At 36.9% G+C, this 16,069-nt stretch overlaps 1 protein-coding gene across 1 annotated transcript; it reads right to left on the reverse strand.

The window, feature by feature from the left end:
- Positions 1–1,801: 1,801 nt before the first annotated feature.
- LOC107777277 (protein S-acyltransferase 11) lies at positions 1,802–13,258 on the reverse strand. The gene is made up of 4 exons (XM_016597274.2): positions 13,134–13,258; positions 11,336–11,561; positions 3,154–3,452; positions 1,802–2,439 (listed from the first exon to the last, which is right to left on the reverse strand). The coding sequence occupies exons 1-4, from the start codon at positions 13,200–13,202 to the stop codon at positions 1,954–1,956; spliced, it is 1,080 nt and encodes a 359-aa protein (XP_016452760.1). The 5' UTR covers positions 13,203–13,258; the 3' UTR covers positions 1,802–1,953.
- Between the last annotated feature and the right edge of the window lie 2,811 nt (positions 13,259–16,069).

Here is a 16,069-nt window from a genome sequence, read left to right on the forward strand (position 1 = left end):
CTCTCTACGTCTCTCTCTATCTCTCAATCCCTAATTCCAGTAATGTAAAGCAAAGGAAAAGAGAGCAGCAATTCCATCATTGACATCCATTAAAAAGCTTTGAGGCTTTGAATTCGAATTTGAGTTTTCAAAAACCATTATTTGTTTGGATTGGGTGTTGTTGCAAACAATTGAGAATATGGTTTGGAGTTTATATCTCAATTTTGAGGGTGTTTTGGTGAAGATTAGACTTGATTTTGGCTGAATTTCAGATTGAAACTCGAAGAAGAAGAAGAAGAAGACAACATGACATACATTATACTTACAAAATTGTAGTAAAATTGTAGAAAAATTGTATTCTGTTGTTTATATATATTTTTTTATTTAACTATTATATGAAAGTTGAACAATATTGTATAAAAATTATATTTAAGTTGTATGATATTGTAGTTGTATATAACTGAGTAAAAATAATGTATGAAAATTGTAGATAAGTTGTAGATAAGTTGTATAATATATAATTAGTTGTATGAAATTTGTTTATACTATGTATAAATCAGATACAAAATATACAAAAAACATATTATATAAAATTTGTATAAAAATTATATTTACGTGGAAAATATTATAACTAAATCCCTTGATTGAAGGCACTAATAATGAATTGAGAGCCTTTTAAGGTGAAATTTATATATTTTGTAAACAAAACTTGTGTAGGTCGGGTAAATACCAAAGCATGGACATTTTTCGTAATAAGATTTCAAATAGTGTATAGGAATAAAAAAATCCCAACTTTATATGGTAGTTTCCTTAATTTCACAACAAAAAAAAAGGTATGAGCGTGGAGACTCTTAACTAACGACTCTTCAATTCGTTCAATTAATGACGCATGGTTTGAACTTTGAAGCTTAACGACGCATGGTTTTGAAGGGAAAATTGGATTGCACAGACCCTCAAAAGATTTGGACATTCATACAATTGTATCATCACAGAATAATAATGATAATGAAATAATAGAAATAAATATTTAAAATAAGAAAATTACAGAATAAAAGAAAAAAAAAACAATATGCTCCTTTAAACATTTCTTTCTTATTTTAATTTGCTATACTTTTTAGTTTTACTTTTATTTATCTTCTTAATTAACCAAAAACTATTTGAGTGGATTCATCGCCCAATAAAACATCTTTCTTTTCCTATAATTGAGAAATCACCCAAAGGCCAGTGACGTCCGTTCGAAACTTAATGAATAATAAACGTACTTCTTTACATTTCTCCACTTAAATATCGAATATGTAAACCATGATGTGCGCCTAAGCCACACATCTCTGTGTTGTATTCTTACCGGTTAGACCAAAACCCTAAGGGCTAAAACATGATGATATATTTTCTGCTACGCAAAAGAATAAAGTTAAAATATAACAGACAACCCCGCTTCTTTGTGTAGTCTAATTTAGTTTATTTACTTGAAAAATGAATAAGAAAGCTGGTTTATGTGGCATTTCAAACCACAACGAAGGTGTGTGTGACAAGTGCAGTGCAGATCTCAATGTAGGTTTCTGCAATTCTCCATTTCTCGAAAGATATTTTTTCATTATTCATTAATTAGTTTTTTATAAAACAGTCATAAGAATTTTGACATTTCTTGAAAGCAGAGGTTACAACTGTTAGGTGCAAGAAGTAGTTCTGAGCGGCCAAAGTGTAAAATGCTAAATTTTCAACTGTTTCAGCTATCAGGTCATCTGGTTATTAGCCAAATTGTCAAACTTAGAAGAAAAAGATATAGCAGAAAAGCGATTGTAATGTAGGCAAAATGGCTATCTGAGAAAATGAACAAAGAGATCTTCTATTTATCCCCTTTTTCTATATCTATTTTGCATGACATTGTTTGCATCTATCTGAATGATTCAATCCAAATAAAGAACCAATTGACGAGAAACATTCAAAGGAGGAATCAGTTCACCTTCCCAAGCTTCACTTCTTGTGCTTCTTCCTAGAACTGAAGTAGATAGGCAAAAATCTTGTCGTCGTAGGAAAACAGCCAAAGAATTGGATAAGATTTTGGCAATCCTTATCTGCAGTTTCATCGCCCTCTGACGAACTTATATGACTCAAGTATGTCTTACCCTCATATATGAAGCAGAGTTGCTGCCACAGCAGCACAGTTAAACCTATCAGGATAGAAACACTAGCAATAAAAAGGTACACAAGAACAAGCCCTCTCGCGGGTACGAACAATGTAGACTCGAGAAATGCAAATAAGACATCTTTCAAGGTTCTCAAAAACAACTTTTGACCGACAGCTTCGTTCAAAAGGCGAATTGGCTTGTGCCTTAGCAGCGGCCAAAAATGAAAAGCTGCATAGGCAGACATGATGGACACATATATTGTGCTAATAATTGCTGAAATAAGGAAAATGATGAAGCTCCTGTGGTTAGATGCACCAACACAATTGCCAATCTGGTGCAACAAAAGAAGCACATTCATTACTCTATATAATTTGAGTTTCTTTTTTTCTAATATAATTATTGTCAGTTGATTAAGCATGAAAGATCACTGCACAAAAACATTCAAGTTTCTCATAGTTGACTAGTCTAAAACACAGAACTGAAAACGAAGTAGCAAAAACCTTCCGATAACCAGAATGTGATGGTATGAAGAAGGAGCTCCCAAACATGGAGGCAATATTTCAACAAAATGCAGCCAATGACCGCCAAGTTTAATCTATGAAAACATGACATTTCAGTGCCTCTCAATTATTTTTTCCTTTTTGTGGGGTGTGGTGGTGGGAGTGGGGAAGTCGGGGGATAGTTTTAAGTGAAAAGTCGATCTTCATAAAATTAAGTTAAAAGAAATGATTTGCTAGTGAGGTCTAAGATATTGCATTTTGTTTGCAAGCGTCTAATATATTAGTATCAGTCTTACAAAAGTCCATCACGGCGATTAAAGATTTCTCACATCAGAATTCCTTAGAAAGTGAAGAAACTACTACTTAATGATATGATGCATTTTTAGGGAAACTCTCAGAGCAATCTACATGCAAGTTATGATTGTCATTTTCTTCTAGTTTCTAAAATTTCACAAATTTCGTACTGGAAGCAGATAAATTCAAATGTGTAACATTCTAAAAGACAAACATCTTCTTGAAAATGCAAAAGAATAATGAGAACTTACAATTGGGCAATGATGATCCATATCCAGTATACACATTCCACAAGAACGGCAATGGTGTGCCCTAGGCGTCTTTGGCTTTGAACAATATTGACAAAAAGTATAATTCTCAAGCCCACCTTTTTTAACAGCAGGATAGCTACCCCAGAGTATGTCTGGTGGAGCACCAGCAGATCGAAATGCAGCAAGGCTAAATGCGGACAAGGTAGATATGGACAATGCTACAGCAATTAAAGAGTGAACACTACTGCAGAAGTAACTGATAGAAAATACTATAGGATAAATTGCCCAAACACCACCACCTGCACTACCCAAAAAAAAAAAGAATCAAAACAGAAAGCTAAATAAACATAAAAGTATTAGATCCAGCAACAAAATTGAGATTAAAGCTGCAATGAAGTATTAATATATTTAAATGCAACGTGGTACAAGAAGATATACACAAACAGAAACCGATCAAAGATATTGAAATCTCTAATTAGGAGAATAACTCCATATAATGTTGCAAGAAGCAAGATTTTGATGCATTCAAAGACCAGACTAAGAAAAAGAAGTAGAGGAAAAAGCTGATTGGTACAAAGAGCAGACCGATTCTAAGGGAGAGACATGATACAAACAACAAACACCTATACAAAGGTACATAAACGCAACAGAAGTACATAAAAAATAGGAATATGCCTTCTTGGAACTTGAAAAGGTTAGAATGTTGTAATGGTTCTTTGTACAAATGCACATACAACTGCCAAAAACACCATCATTCTCACCCAAAAAAATATGCCAGACACACTATCATTCTCATAATAATAATAATAATAATAATAAGAATAATATTAATAATAATAATAATATTAATAACAATAATAATAATAATAATAATAATAAGAAGAATAATATTTATTATTATTATTATTATTGCCATACACACCAAGCTTCAGAGCCAGGATAAGTTTGCAAAATAAGATAAGGGTTCAATAACATTCTTCTTCTTCAGTTTATACATGTTCTTCCAATCCCAAACTTCCCTAATACTTGATCTGTGGTAGTTCCTTTTTCTAAGTTGTTGTCAAACATCTTATTGTTTCTTGCAAATATAAGTGCATGTCAAACAAAACAGTTACACTAACTTGAATATAAAACTTGCAAGTTTCACTGTCAGGCAAAACAGTTTCACAAATCTACGTATAAATATGCATAACACTTGAGCACCCAACCTAGCCTCTTCAGCTATCATTTCTAAATAAAGTGCTACCACTTAATGTGCATTTGACTTAGAATCCGACCTGTTGTCATAATACAGACAGTAAATGATTGTTTAGGCTTCATTAAACATACTTAAACGTCAAAATGCATATATATTCTCAAATAAAAATGTACTCCAAGTGGGCTTCAACCTTCCAATTCCTACATCATTTAGCAATTTAGGTTTTCAATTAAATATCTCACCAGGTGTAATCAACATGAATCACTAATTCTTTTAAGGTAATGTTCTTTTAGATTGTGAATAAACTATATTGATCGCTTAATCGTATAACATTCATGGTGCGGTCTTGTGGTCTTATTGTGAAGTGGTTCAAGCTTTGTTCCAAATTTGATCATATACACATAGCCGATACATACTTGACAATGCCCAACATGGGGACACCTTGATTTCAATGTGTCTAAGGAGCTACATTCCCCAGACAAACTTTTGAATTCGTAACTCCATAAAGTCAGTAACTGATCCTAAAAAAAGGAAAGAATTATATTAGGTCACTGTTTAACGAGAAGTCTCAACAACCTCTGGACTGCAAGAACCGCATAAGGCATGTCTATATAAGCCTAAAACGTTGCTAGATAAGTATGCAAAGCTGAGTAAAGACTCCTGCTCGGAATTTCAGGAAACAGACTTCACTCATAGAAATGACAGACTGTACAAGAGGCTGCACGTGTTTGAACTATGAAAGCTTAAGAACCTACTGAATAAGCTTATTTTGATTAATAAAGTAAGATTTTATTGAGAAACAAAACTAATCAGCAAAGAAGAAAGTGCCAAAAATGTAGAAATATGTTGCAAAATCCCCCCTTTTTAGTCATATAAGGAACTGACAAAGCCAAGAATTCTATTAATATCATAAAAGACTTTCATTTTTCGGAAAAAAAAAAAAAGAAGAAAATTTTATATTTCATCCTTTGCATATCTATAGCTTTATCTTGAGAGCATGTCGTACACAGGCCAAGAACTGAAGAATGAGATTGAGGGGAGCAAAGAGGGGAAAGTTTGGCTCCAATTTTCAATGATAAGCAGACACATTGTCCCCTCCCTTCCTCTTTTCTTTTTTTGGATAACCGTGGTGTCCGGGCCAGCTTGCCCGCACCTCGACTAATTCCACGGGATACCTGCTACCTCCCATCAACACTTAATGGCCACTTTCTCTTCCTATGGTCGAGCTGGCTCTCGCTTCCTGCATTATGATTTTTGTTCTAGATTTCATTTCTCCGTCGTGCGCTCAATCTGCGTGCCAGGGAGCAACTTAAACAAAGAAGAGTTGGGTGCGGTCTGAATTCACGCACGGCCTGGCAGCCCGCCCGCCTTTTTCCGTTACACAGAGAAATAATCAATCCCAATGGATTCATTAATGATAAGCAGAAATATTGTTCCCTCCCTCCAAAGGACATTACCAGAACAGATTGGCTCTTTCATTGGGACCTAACAAAATGTGCCAAAAGCAACTTAAACAGAGGTAGACTCCGCAGATATATACACTTCCAATATCTTTGTAGGCCAGAAAGTGGTAGACCCCAAACACGCTTATACAATTTTATTTACACAAGTGTATGAAGATACACTAGGTCTGCTTCTTCATTAATAGAATTGGAGCCCCTAAACTTGGACAAGGAAGACGGACCACGGGGTGGAGGGAGGGGTATTCCCAGATAAACAACCATTTGACGACATGAAATGTTACAGATCTCTATTTACTAGGCTATAATTATCTTTCCTTGTATATACTTCTATAGCTGACTTCTAGGAATTAGGAGATCTAGTTACCTTAGTTAAGACATTCTGCATATGTATATAAACAGCTGAATCATTTGAGTATAATATAAGAAAATCCTCCAACACCTTGTTTGTAACATGGCAACAGAGCCTCTCCCAAGAAGGTGAAGTAATTTTGCCGAAGCTTGGTCTTTGATTTGGTATCACCGGAGTTTGGTGATAGTTAAGTGTTGCTAGAGTTAGGGTGTTGTCTGAAACTTGGTAGGTGAGCATCTCTGGCGACATAGAGAGAATCAGGATCCGGTGGCCTGAAAGTACATGTGTGCGTCTCACGTGCCTGTAAAACCCATCTGATGCAGCCAATTTCGACGGAGCGTGGATGCGCATGGACGGTCAAATCTTAGTCTACATTGTTGGTCCGACGTTGTCTTGCAGATTCCGGCCTAGTAATGGTGGTTCGCTGATCAACAGACCTTTTTTGGAGAAGAACTACCTTGGACCAGGTCTGTCGGTCTTTCTTTGTCAGGTTCGGACTCGATTTTGTTGCTACTTGGTTTATCTGATTCTATATTCTGTTGGGAGATTGCCGGTGAGTGCAACTTCGAGTTCTGTTGCTGGTTGATTTGAGGCTTATCTTGGGAAAATTTGAAGTAATCTCATTATATTTGTTGAAACTCTTTTTGCTCTCCGTTTGCTGATCTATTCCTACTGTTGGATCGATTTTGTATTTTGGAAGGCTGCGTACAATAGACCCTTGTGGTTCGGCCCTTCCCCGGCCCCCGCGCATAGCGGGAGCTTAGTGCACCGAGCTGCCCTTTTTTTTGTTATTGATATAGTGGGTTGCCTGTGCATGGAGAGTTATCTGATTGCTGGGTTTCAGTATTATACGTGCTTTTTCTGTACCTTAATCCCGGCATATTGTTACTCAACTACCAGGTTTCTTCTAGTTCTGCTTTGTGATTTGATCTGTGTGGAATAAGACTTGGTTGAAACTCCTGTGTTGCTGATATTTTGAGTCTAAGATCTGTTAGAGCTTTCCTATTTGTGGGAAATTTCGGTGGATCCTCCTCCAATTTATTTTGGTAGTGTGAGTAATTATTTGGAAAGGAAACAAATGATGAGTAGTGCTAAAGCAGCTCTGGTTTCAGTGGATGAACTTGCAAGGTTCTGTCAGTATCGAGAATCACTTAAGCAATCTACTCCAGTTCCTACCCTTGTTGAGTAAAGTAAAGCTTGTCTTATCTCCTCTCCAAACAAATGGGTAAATTGATTCTGGTATCACAAATCACATAACAGGTAATCCTAATATCTTTTTTAATTTTCAACCACACAAAGCACCTTCTCCTGGTGACAGTAGCTGATGGGCCAACTGTAATGTTGTGGGATGAGTTGTTAAACCAACCTCATCTACTACTCTATTATCTGTGTTAAGTCTACCAAAGTCGGCCTTTAATTTGATTTCTGTTAGTAAACTTACCAGAAACCTTAATTGTTGTATCTCGTTCTTTCCCGATAATTGTTAGTTTCAAGATCTTAAGACGAAGCAAGTTACTGGTGGAGGACATTTTCTTGCATACTTCAGTATGTGTCTCCATTTGAAGCACATTTGGGACATCCTTCTCTGCCTATGTTGAAGAAGCTTTGTCCTCAGTTTCAGGATATTTCTACATTGGACTATGAGTCATGTCAATTTGCAAAATACCATCGTAGCTCATTAGGTCCAAGGGTAAATAAGCGAGCTGAGCTTGCTTTTGAAATAGCTCTCTCTCTCTCTCTGATGTTTGGGGACTATTTCCTCTTGTGTCCAAAGGTGGGTATAAATATTTTGTTACCTTTATGGATGATGTTTCTAGGATGACATGGATTTAATATATGAAAAACAGATCTGAGTTGTTTTCCCATTTCTGTGACTTTTGTGCTGAAGTTAAAACTCAATTTGATACTGCTGTGTGCATATTAAGGAGCCGAGGGTCTATCGGAAATAGCCTCTCTTCCTTCATAAGGTAGGGGTAAGGTATGCGTACACATTACCCTCCCCAGACCTCACGTGTGGGATTACACTGAGTTTTTTGTTGTTGTTGTTGTTTGAATGCATATTAAGGAATGATAATGTTAAAGAGTACATGTCAGAATCATTTCAATCCTACATGAGACATGAAATTCTCCACCAGTCATCTTGGGTTGATACACCATCTCAAAATAGGATTGTTGAGAGGAAAAATAGGCATTAACTTGAGACACCTCGAGCACTGTTATTTCAAATGAAGGTTCCTAAACAGTTATGGACCAGTGCAATTTCAACGGCTTATTTTTTGATTAATCGCATGTGATTTACCGTGCTTGCTGGTGGTATTCCTTACAGTGTCCTTTTCCCAAAGAAGTCACTATTTTCATTGGAGCCTAGGGTGTTTGGAAGTACATGTTATGTTCGAGATGTCCGACCATCTGTTACCAAGTTGGACCCGGAACCAATGGCCTTAAGGTGTGTTTTCTTGGACTATTCTCACCTTCAGAAGGGGTATTGTTGTTACTCTCCTAAACTTGGCAAATATTTGGTATCAGCTGATGTGGTGTTTTCAGAGAACACATCATTCTTCTATGCACCTCCCATTTCTACAACTCAGGGGGATGATGAGCGGCTAATCTACCAAGTCACAAATACTGTAACTAAACAATGAGGTGATGTTGTTTTTTCTATTGAGCACCAGCCAACTATTGTGTCTCATGAGAATGTTGTTTCTTCTATTGAGCATCAGCCAACTATTGTGTCTCACGAGTTAGTAACCGGCTAGCCGCACCATCAGCTCCAACAAGACCGCCAATTGTTCAAGTTTACTCTAGGAGGCAAGAGACCAATGGCACATTTCCTACACCAGTTCCTTCTTCATTGGATCCTCATCCACTTGATTCTCCTCCAGAAGATCTTGACCTTCCTATTGCTTTTCGAAAAGGTATTCGACAATACAAAACCATATGCTCCATTGCTATTGTTGTTTCTTATGACCATCTCTCTCCTGCATCTAGATCTTTGGTTATCTCTCTAGATTCTATTTCTATACCGAAAACAGTAAAGGAGGCCTTGGATCATCCTGGATGGTGTGATGCTATGCTCGAGGAAATACACGCTTTAGATGAAAATCAAACTTGGGATCTGGTGGATTTACTTAAAGAAAAGAAAGCAATAGGATACAAGTAGGTCTTTGCAGTTAAAGTTAATCCTGATAGCTCTATCGCAAGACTTAAGGAAGACTTGTGGCTAAAGGCTATGCTCATACTTATGGGGTGAATTATCCGATCGCGTTTATCCGCTTATTTATTTCTCTGGCCGCTTCTCAACATTGGTCTTTACACCAGTTGGATATCAAAAATGCATTCCTTCATGGTGATCTCCACGAGGAGGTGTATATAGAGCAACCATCTGATTTTGTTGCTCAGGGGGAACACGGGAAAGTTTGTCATCTAAAGAAATCATTGTATAGATTGAAGCAAAGTTCTCGTGCTTGATTTGGCAAGTTTAGTGAGGTAGTTCAGGAATTCGGGCTGAAAAAGAGCAATTGTGATCTATGTTGCTCGGACTCTCAGAAAATATCAACCGGGTGCGTGTCGGTCAAAGACATATTCATTACAAGAAGTGACTGTGACAACATCTCTTCTCTCGAGTCTTTCTTGCATACTAAGTTTCACACGAAAGACTTGGACCGTCTGAAATACTTCTTGGGAGTAGAAGTTTCTAGAAGCAAGAAAGGAATTTTTCTGTCTCAGAGAAAGTATATCCTTGACCTACCTGCAGAAATTGAAAAGTTGACAGTCAAGCCTTGTAGTACCCCAATGGTTCCTAATGTGCATCTAATGAATGATAAGGGGACCCCTTAGATTATCCAAAGAGGTACGGGAGGCTAGTTGGGAAATTAAACTATCTCACTGTAACTCATCCAGATATTGCTTTTGCAATAAGTATCGTTAGCCAGTTTATGTCTGCACCTACAATCAACATTGGGCAGCTCTAGAACAAATTCTATGTTACCTAAAAGGAGCACCTGGACTTGGCATTTTAAATAGCAATTATGGGCATTTTGGCATTGAGTGTTTTACAGCTGCAAATTGGGTAGGATCCAAAATTGATATAAGATCTACTACCAATTACTACGTCTTTGTCGGTAGAAACTTTGTATCATGGTGGAGTAAGAAACAGAATGTTGTATTTCGGTCTAGTACAGAATCCGAGTACAGAGCAATGGCACAATCCACATGTGAGGTCATGTAGATACATCATTTTTTAATTGAAATTGGGTTGAACCATCCTACTCCAACAAAACTTTGATGTGATAATCAAGTTGCTCTCCATATAGCCTCAAGTCCGGTGTATCATGAAAGAACCAAACAATTGAGGTTGACTGTTATTTTATTCATGAGACAGAAAAACTTGATTTCCACTGGCTATGTGAAGACAGGAGAACAACTAGTTGACTTGTTCACAAAGGCGTTAAATGGAGCTCGGGTTGATTACCTTTGTAACAAGCTGGGCATGATAAACATCTATGCTCCAGCTTGAGGGGGAGTGTTACAGAATCTCTATTTACTAAGCTAAAATTATCTTTCCTTGTATATATTGATATAGCTGATTTAGGAGATCTAGTTACCTTAGGACATTCTTCATCTGTATATATGGCTGAATCATTTGAGTATAATATAAGAAAATTCTTCAATACCTTGTAACATGAAACAGTCTGTAGTGCAACTCTTTAATAATCAAGAAAGTAGGAAATGCAGAACTATATGGCTGAGACTAGTATTGCAGTTCATACATCACACACAGTAATATGGTCTTTAGGTCAACGAACTTTCTATGAGTCGTTTAAGGCCACGTGTGCCAATATGAAATCATATTGCGTCACACTTCTGATCAGAATGAATCATGAATGAGATGCTCAAACCATTCCCAGCAGAAACCAGCATTTCCAGTGTCAAAGCCACAGGTCAAATCTTAGCAATAACATCTAATAAACTATTAACCATGCCAGCTACTCCACATAGGAGCAACAGCTTCTACAGATGGAAATGAAAAAAGTATAAATGGCTGCAGGCATATTGGAGAAAAGGAGATATAGAAGATAGAGAAAGCTATGAGCACATCTAACTCAAATTTAGTTGTTCTGAAAATATTTAAATCACAAAAGCAGGGAGTATTATAAATGTTCAATCACTTACATATCACAAATAACATAAAGACAACGAGCACACCAACAAAACACCAGTCTCGCAAGCGTCTCCACTTAGAGTTTTTTTTCTCGATTTTAACTGCATTCTGGTTAGTTATTGCTCCGCACCAGAAACACTTGAAAGCAGGTGCATATGGGGGAACAAGAACACGAAGCCCACAGCCCCAACATGTCGTCTCATGATCCTCAATAAGAGCTCTCACATAGTGCTCCCCCTACATAGTAGTATATGAATAAACAGCTAAGCTTTTCAGTTGTGTTGGTTCATGTATGTCTAAAACTTTCAAAGTAGGAACGAATAAAAGAAATTAGTGAGATCAAAAGAAAGATACTAAAACTTCGGTACGAGATTCTTTGGGAATAACTTACAAAACTATCCTGCCTATTTATTTTCTCTGGGGACATGCCAAGAATTGATCTTTTTAAAGATATCTATAACCCAAATTTGAAGAGAGACAAGATGAGAGACAAAATTGGAGAATGAGGAGGTCATCCCTAAGGAATCTGGGTGGAATTTAGTAGATGCTTCTTCTTCTTCTTCTTCTTCTTCCTTCAAAAATTCTGCCGGTTTTACTGCTTAGCCAGTATTGTTTACAGCTTTAAAATGTCAAGAGACTCTTGAGTTTTTGCATCTGCGAAAACAAGCAGCTACCTTTTCCACTATCAAAAAGACTACTGAACCTGCTATAAAAAAAATGAAAAAAAAAAATAAAAAAAGGCCTTAATGGCACCTAGAATTGCTCTTCTTTCAGGAAGGCCAGTAATATGTTGGAGATCCGCCACTCTCATCCTATATTATTTCAAGTTTGGGTAGATCAGGCAGCAAACTTATTCACGAATTTAGCCATGTGATTGATTAGCAGTGGAGCACGTAGCCTTAGAGCTACGGGTTCAACTGAACTCTGTACTTCTTTCATGTAACATAGATATATATATGTGAGAAATAACAAAATTTTGATAAATATAAGATTCTGAATCCATAATTTTGAAGGTTGAACCCATCAAATTAAAATTCTAGATCCGCATCTCTTGATTAGCTATATTGTCAATTGAAAAAAAAAAATTGAAAGAATTTGATTAAAAATTTATTAACAACTTCTGGAGATTAGTTAGAAAAATAATTGAATAAAGATATATATGAAAGTTTTTTTAAGAAAAAATTTAAGGCCTCTTCATAAAATTTTGCTTTAGGCCACCGAGTTTGTTAAGCCGCCTTTGGGTGTCTCAGCAGCCTAATTCCACCTCCCACCATCACCGGTACCGGTACCGGATAACTCTACCTACTAATATTTAAGCACATGAGACCAAGGTTTTGAACCTAGATATGCAGAACTCTAAATGCTCAGGGCACACCAAGTAAGAGCGGAAGAAATGGCACAAACAGTTGGCTTGACAGCTAAGAATATAATATAGCGTTCAAGAAGTAGCATAGTTTATCTGCCTTAATGCTTAAAGATATTATTTTACCAGCAAAATGTTCCCACTACAATAGGCAAGCAAATAGCAGAGTTGCAATTTTTTAGGAATTCGAAAACAAAACTAGCAGGACAAAAACAGATAAATTTGGTAAACATTAAACGGCTCAAAATACGAGAAAGAAAGAGACCCTTTATCTCTTTCACTACAAATCAACTGATTAACCATTCATTAAGAATATTTTTGAGGAGAAAGAGAATCAGAAATTCCAGAAGCAAAGAGCTCAATAGGGGTCAACTAGAGAAGCAGAATTTCATACGAGGAAATAGTAAAAAGAGAGAGAAAAGGGAAGCAGCTCTGACGGAGAATACCTGAGGAACAACGTCGTTTGAGGGGGAAATCGTCGCCGTGGAGGTGGTGGTAGAGACGGCAAAATCCATATGTCACGACACCTGCAGCGCTGTTCTGCTATTTGTTTATGTTCTGGCAAAATTATATATACATATTTTTTTGTTACTGTAAAAAATATTCGTATTTTTAGCCATAGTAATTATAAATGCTTAATTAATTAAGTATAATTTAGTGATATATGTCACGTGTTTATTGAATTATTATAAACAGTAGGATTTTACTCGATGGATAAACGTGTTTATTTAATTATTGTAGTGATATACAAGAGTGGGTTGCTTTAGTGGTAAGCACGAGTCACCCCAAGAGTAAGGTGTGGAGTTATTGGAGTATTGTTGTTGTCGTGCCTCTGACTTATTTTTAAGTTTTGGTTTTGACTTTAGACAAATTGATGTTGAGCTTGGTCTGTGAAAGAAAATGTGCTTATTTGAATTTAGGCTTTGGAAAATTGAATTTGAAATATAATTTTATTTAAAAGATATTTACTTTCTAAAGTTCTAAGAATATTTTGGTTGGTTTAATATTGGTAAAAAATAACTAGTAAATAATTTTATTTGCAATTAAATATATATATTTCAAATAAATAGATAAAAAAATTAATGAAGAAAAACAGTTTTAAAAGAAAACCCTAACGCAATAGTAGTATCCACCCTTATCGCTCAGTACCCCGACAATAATAACAATATCAATCACAATCGCACGGCAAAAACCTCGTGCCAAAATCCTAAACAATCTGCACAACATGTCCACATATGCAAATCACAACAACACAATAAGCCAAATTATTATAAAAGATATAAGCTCATAATCTGTCAACAAGGTGCACAAGGACATGAAAATAAATAAATGCGGATGAGGGTTCAACATATAAAGCATGACTACGGCTAAATCATTTAGCAGTGATCCCATAAATGCCCAACATGGTATCAAAAAAGCATGATAGCAAAACAAGGCATATAATAGCCTAAGAACTATCCGGATCATGAGTAATCACGGAGCACGCATAAACACTCGTCACCTAGCATATTCGTCCTCCCCACCACATAACAAATACCATAGCCAACGAGAAATTACCCTCAAATTCAAGTTTAGATAAGTTATGTACCTCACCCGGGCTAGTCTTCAACCTCGAATCGCGTAAAAACCTCGATCTAGCTCTCCAACTGTGCAAATCCAAGACAAACATCATCCAAGGAAATCAACAATGTCATAGTAAACGATTCCAATCCATAAAGTTTTGATCTTTCAAGAACACCAAAAGTCAACCCGGGCCTGCGTGCCCAAAATTCGAAACCAATACCAAAATCTTATAACCCATAACCTGCCGAGTCCAAATATATAATTAATTTCTAAAATCGAGTTCAAATCGGTACTCAAATCCCTAAAATACACTCTCTTAAAGTGTAGGCAAAAACCCCAAATTTTCTTTCAAAATCTCAAGTTTTAAGTGTATAAATCTATGGGTAATCAAGATATAAAGGCAAAACCAAGTGAGAATGCTTACCTCCAATGTAGGTGTGAAATTGCTCTTCAAAATCTCCTCTTCCCCAAGTTTAGTCAAAATGTGAAATAATAGGCAAAGTCCCGAAAATAGCAACTTAAATAGTTTGCCCCAGCTGTACACTACGCGAACGCGACCTCAAGCCCACATTCGCGAAAAACAACACAACACAGCGCCTAAAACCTTCATCACGAACGCGACATGAACTATGCGAAAGTGAAGCCCAACTGACCTCTCAACTGCGCGAACGCGAGAGACCAAATGCCAATGCGAAAGGCTGCTGACCAGCCTTCTCCAACACTTTGCGAACACGAAGCTACCTATACGAACGCGATAGCCAAACTCCACAATACTCCGCAAATGCGAGATAAATCACCTGCCGCCCAGAACACTCTACGCAAACGCGATACTCTGATTGCAAACGCGAAGCACACCAGAACAGCACCAGAAATCAGCAATGCAACACAACCAAAATGATCTGAAACCACCCGAATCACACTCGGGACCCTTGGGACCCCGTCGAATCATACCAAAAAGTTTAAATATATTATCCAAACTTATCTTAAGGCTCAAAATGCCAAAATTAACATCAAAACCAAGAACGTCGAAGAAGATCAATCTCTTAAGTTAATAAACTTCCAACTTTGAACCAAGCGTCTGATTCAATCTAACCAATCCAGAACGAACCCAAACGTTGCAAATCAGTCCCAAATGACAAGACATACATATTCTAATTCTCGGAACAACAATCCAACCACGATTGCCTCAAAATCAACTCCCAGTCAAATTTGTAAACTCTCCAATTCCTCAAATTGCCAACTTTCGACAAATAGAGCTGAAACCTTCTAGGAACATCCAAATTCAAATCCGAACATACGTCCAAATCTAAAATCACCATACGAACCTATTGAAACCATCAAATCCTGATTCCGAGGTCGTTTACTCAAAAGTCAAACCTTGGTCAACTCTTCCAACTTAAAGCTTCCGAATTGAGAATTTCTCTTCCAAATCAACTTCGAACCTATCGAAATCAAAACCAACCATACACGCAAGTCATAATGTATAATGTGAAGCTACTCAAGGTCTCAAACTGCCGAACAAAGTGCTAAAGCTCAAAACGGCCGGCCAGGTCGTTACACAAGTCTTATCCATAAACAAATCCAAAAATCCTTAAATGTCGCATATGAGTCTTGAGCCCACTGGAACCTTCTCGAAAGTAATTCACCTTACTCTAATCCTAAATGAGCAGCCAATATGCACCGAACAACACGCGCTCCACTAGCACATGAATATCCAAATGAAGCAACCGGGCGATTCATTTTCCTTGCACACTACGTCCACAACGAGTATCAAACCTGAATTATACCAAGACCTCTATATACCCATAAGGTGTAGTAC

Source organism: Nicotiana tabacum, chromosome 12, assembly GCF_000715075.1.
Source record: "Nicotiana tabacum cultivar K326 chromosome 12, ASM71507v2, whole genome shotgun sequence".
Lineage (NCBI taxonomy): Eukaryota > Viridiplantae > Streptophyta > Magnoliopsida > Solanales > Solanaceae > Nicotiana > Nicotiana tabacum.

What these genes read in the sequence shown, in the direction of transcription:
- LOC107777277 (XM_016597274.2), bottom strand. Translation starts at nt 13,202, where the DNA reads ATGGATTTTGCCGTCTCTACCACCACCTCCACGGCGACGATTTCCCCC. An exon ending in CAAACGACGTTGTTCCTCAG is followed by an intron (nt 11,562 to 13,133) that starts GTATTCTCCGTC and finishes ACTACTATGTAG; the next exon opens with GGGGAGCACTATGTGAGAGC. An exon ending in TGGATCATCATTGCCCAATT is followed by an intron (nt 2,440 to 3,153) that starts GTAAGTTCTCAT and finishes TTGTTGCACCAG; the next exon opens with ATTGGCAATTGTGTTGGTGC.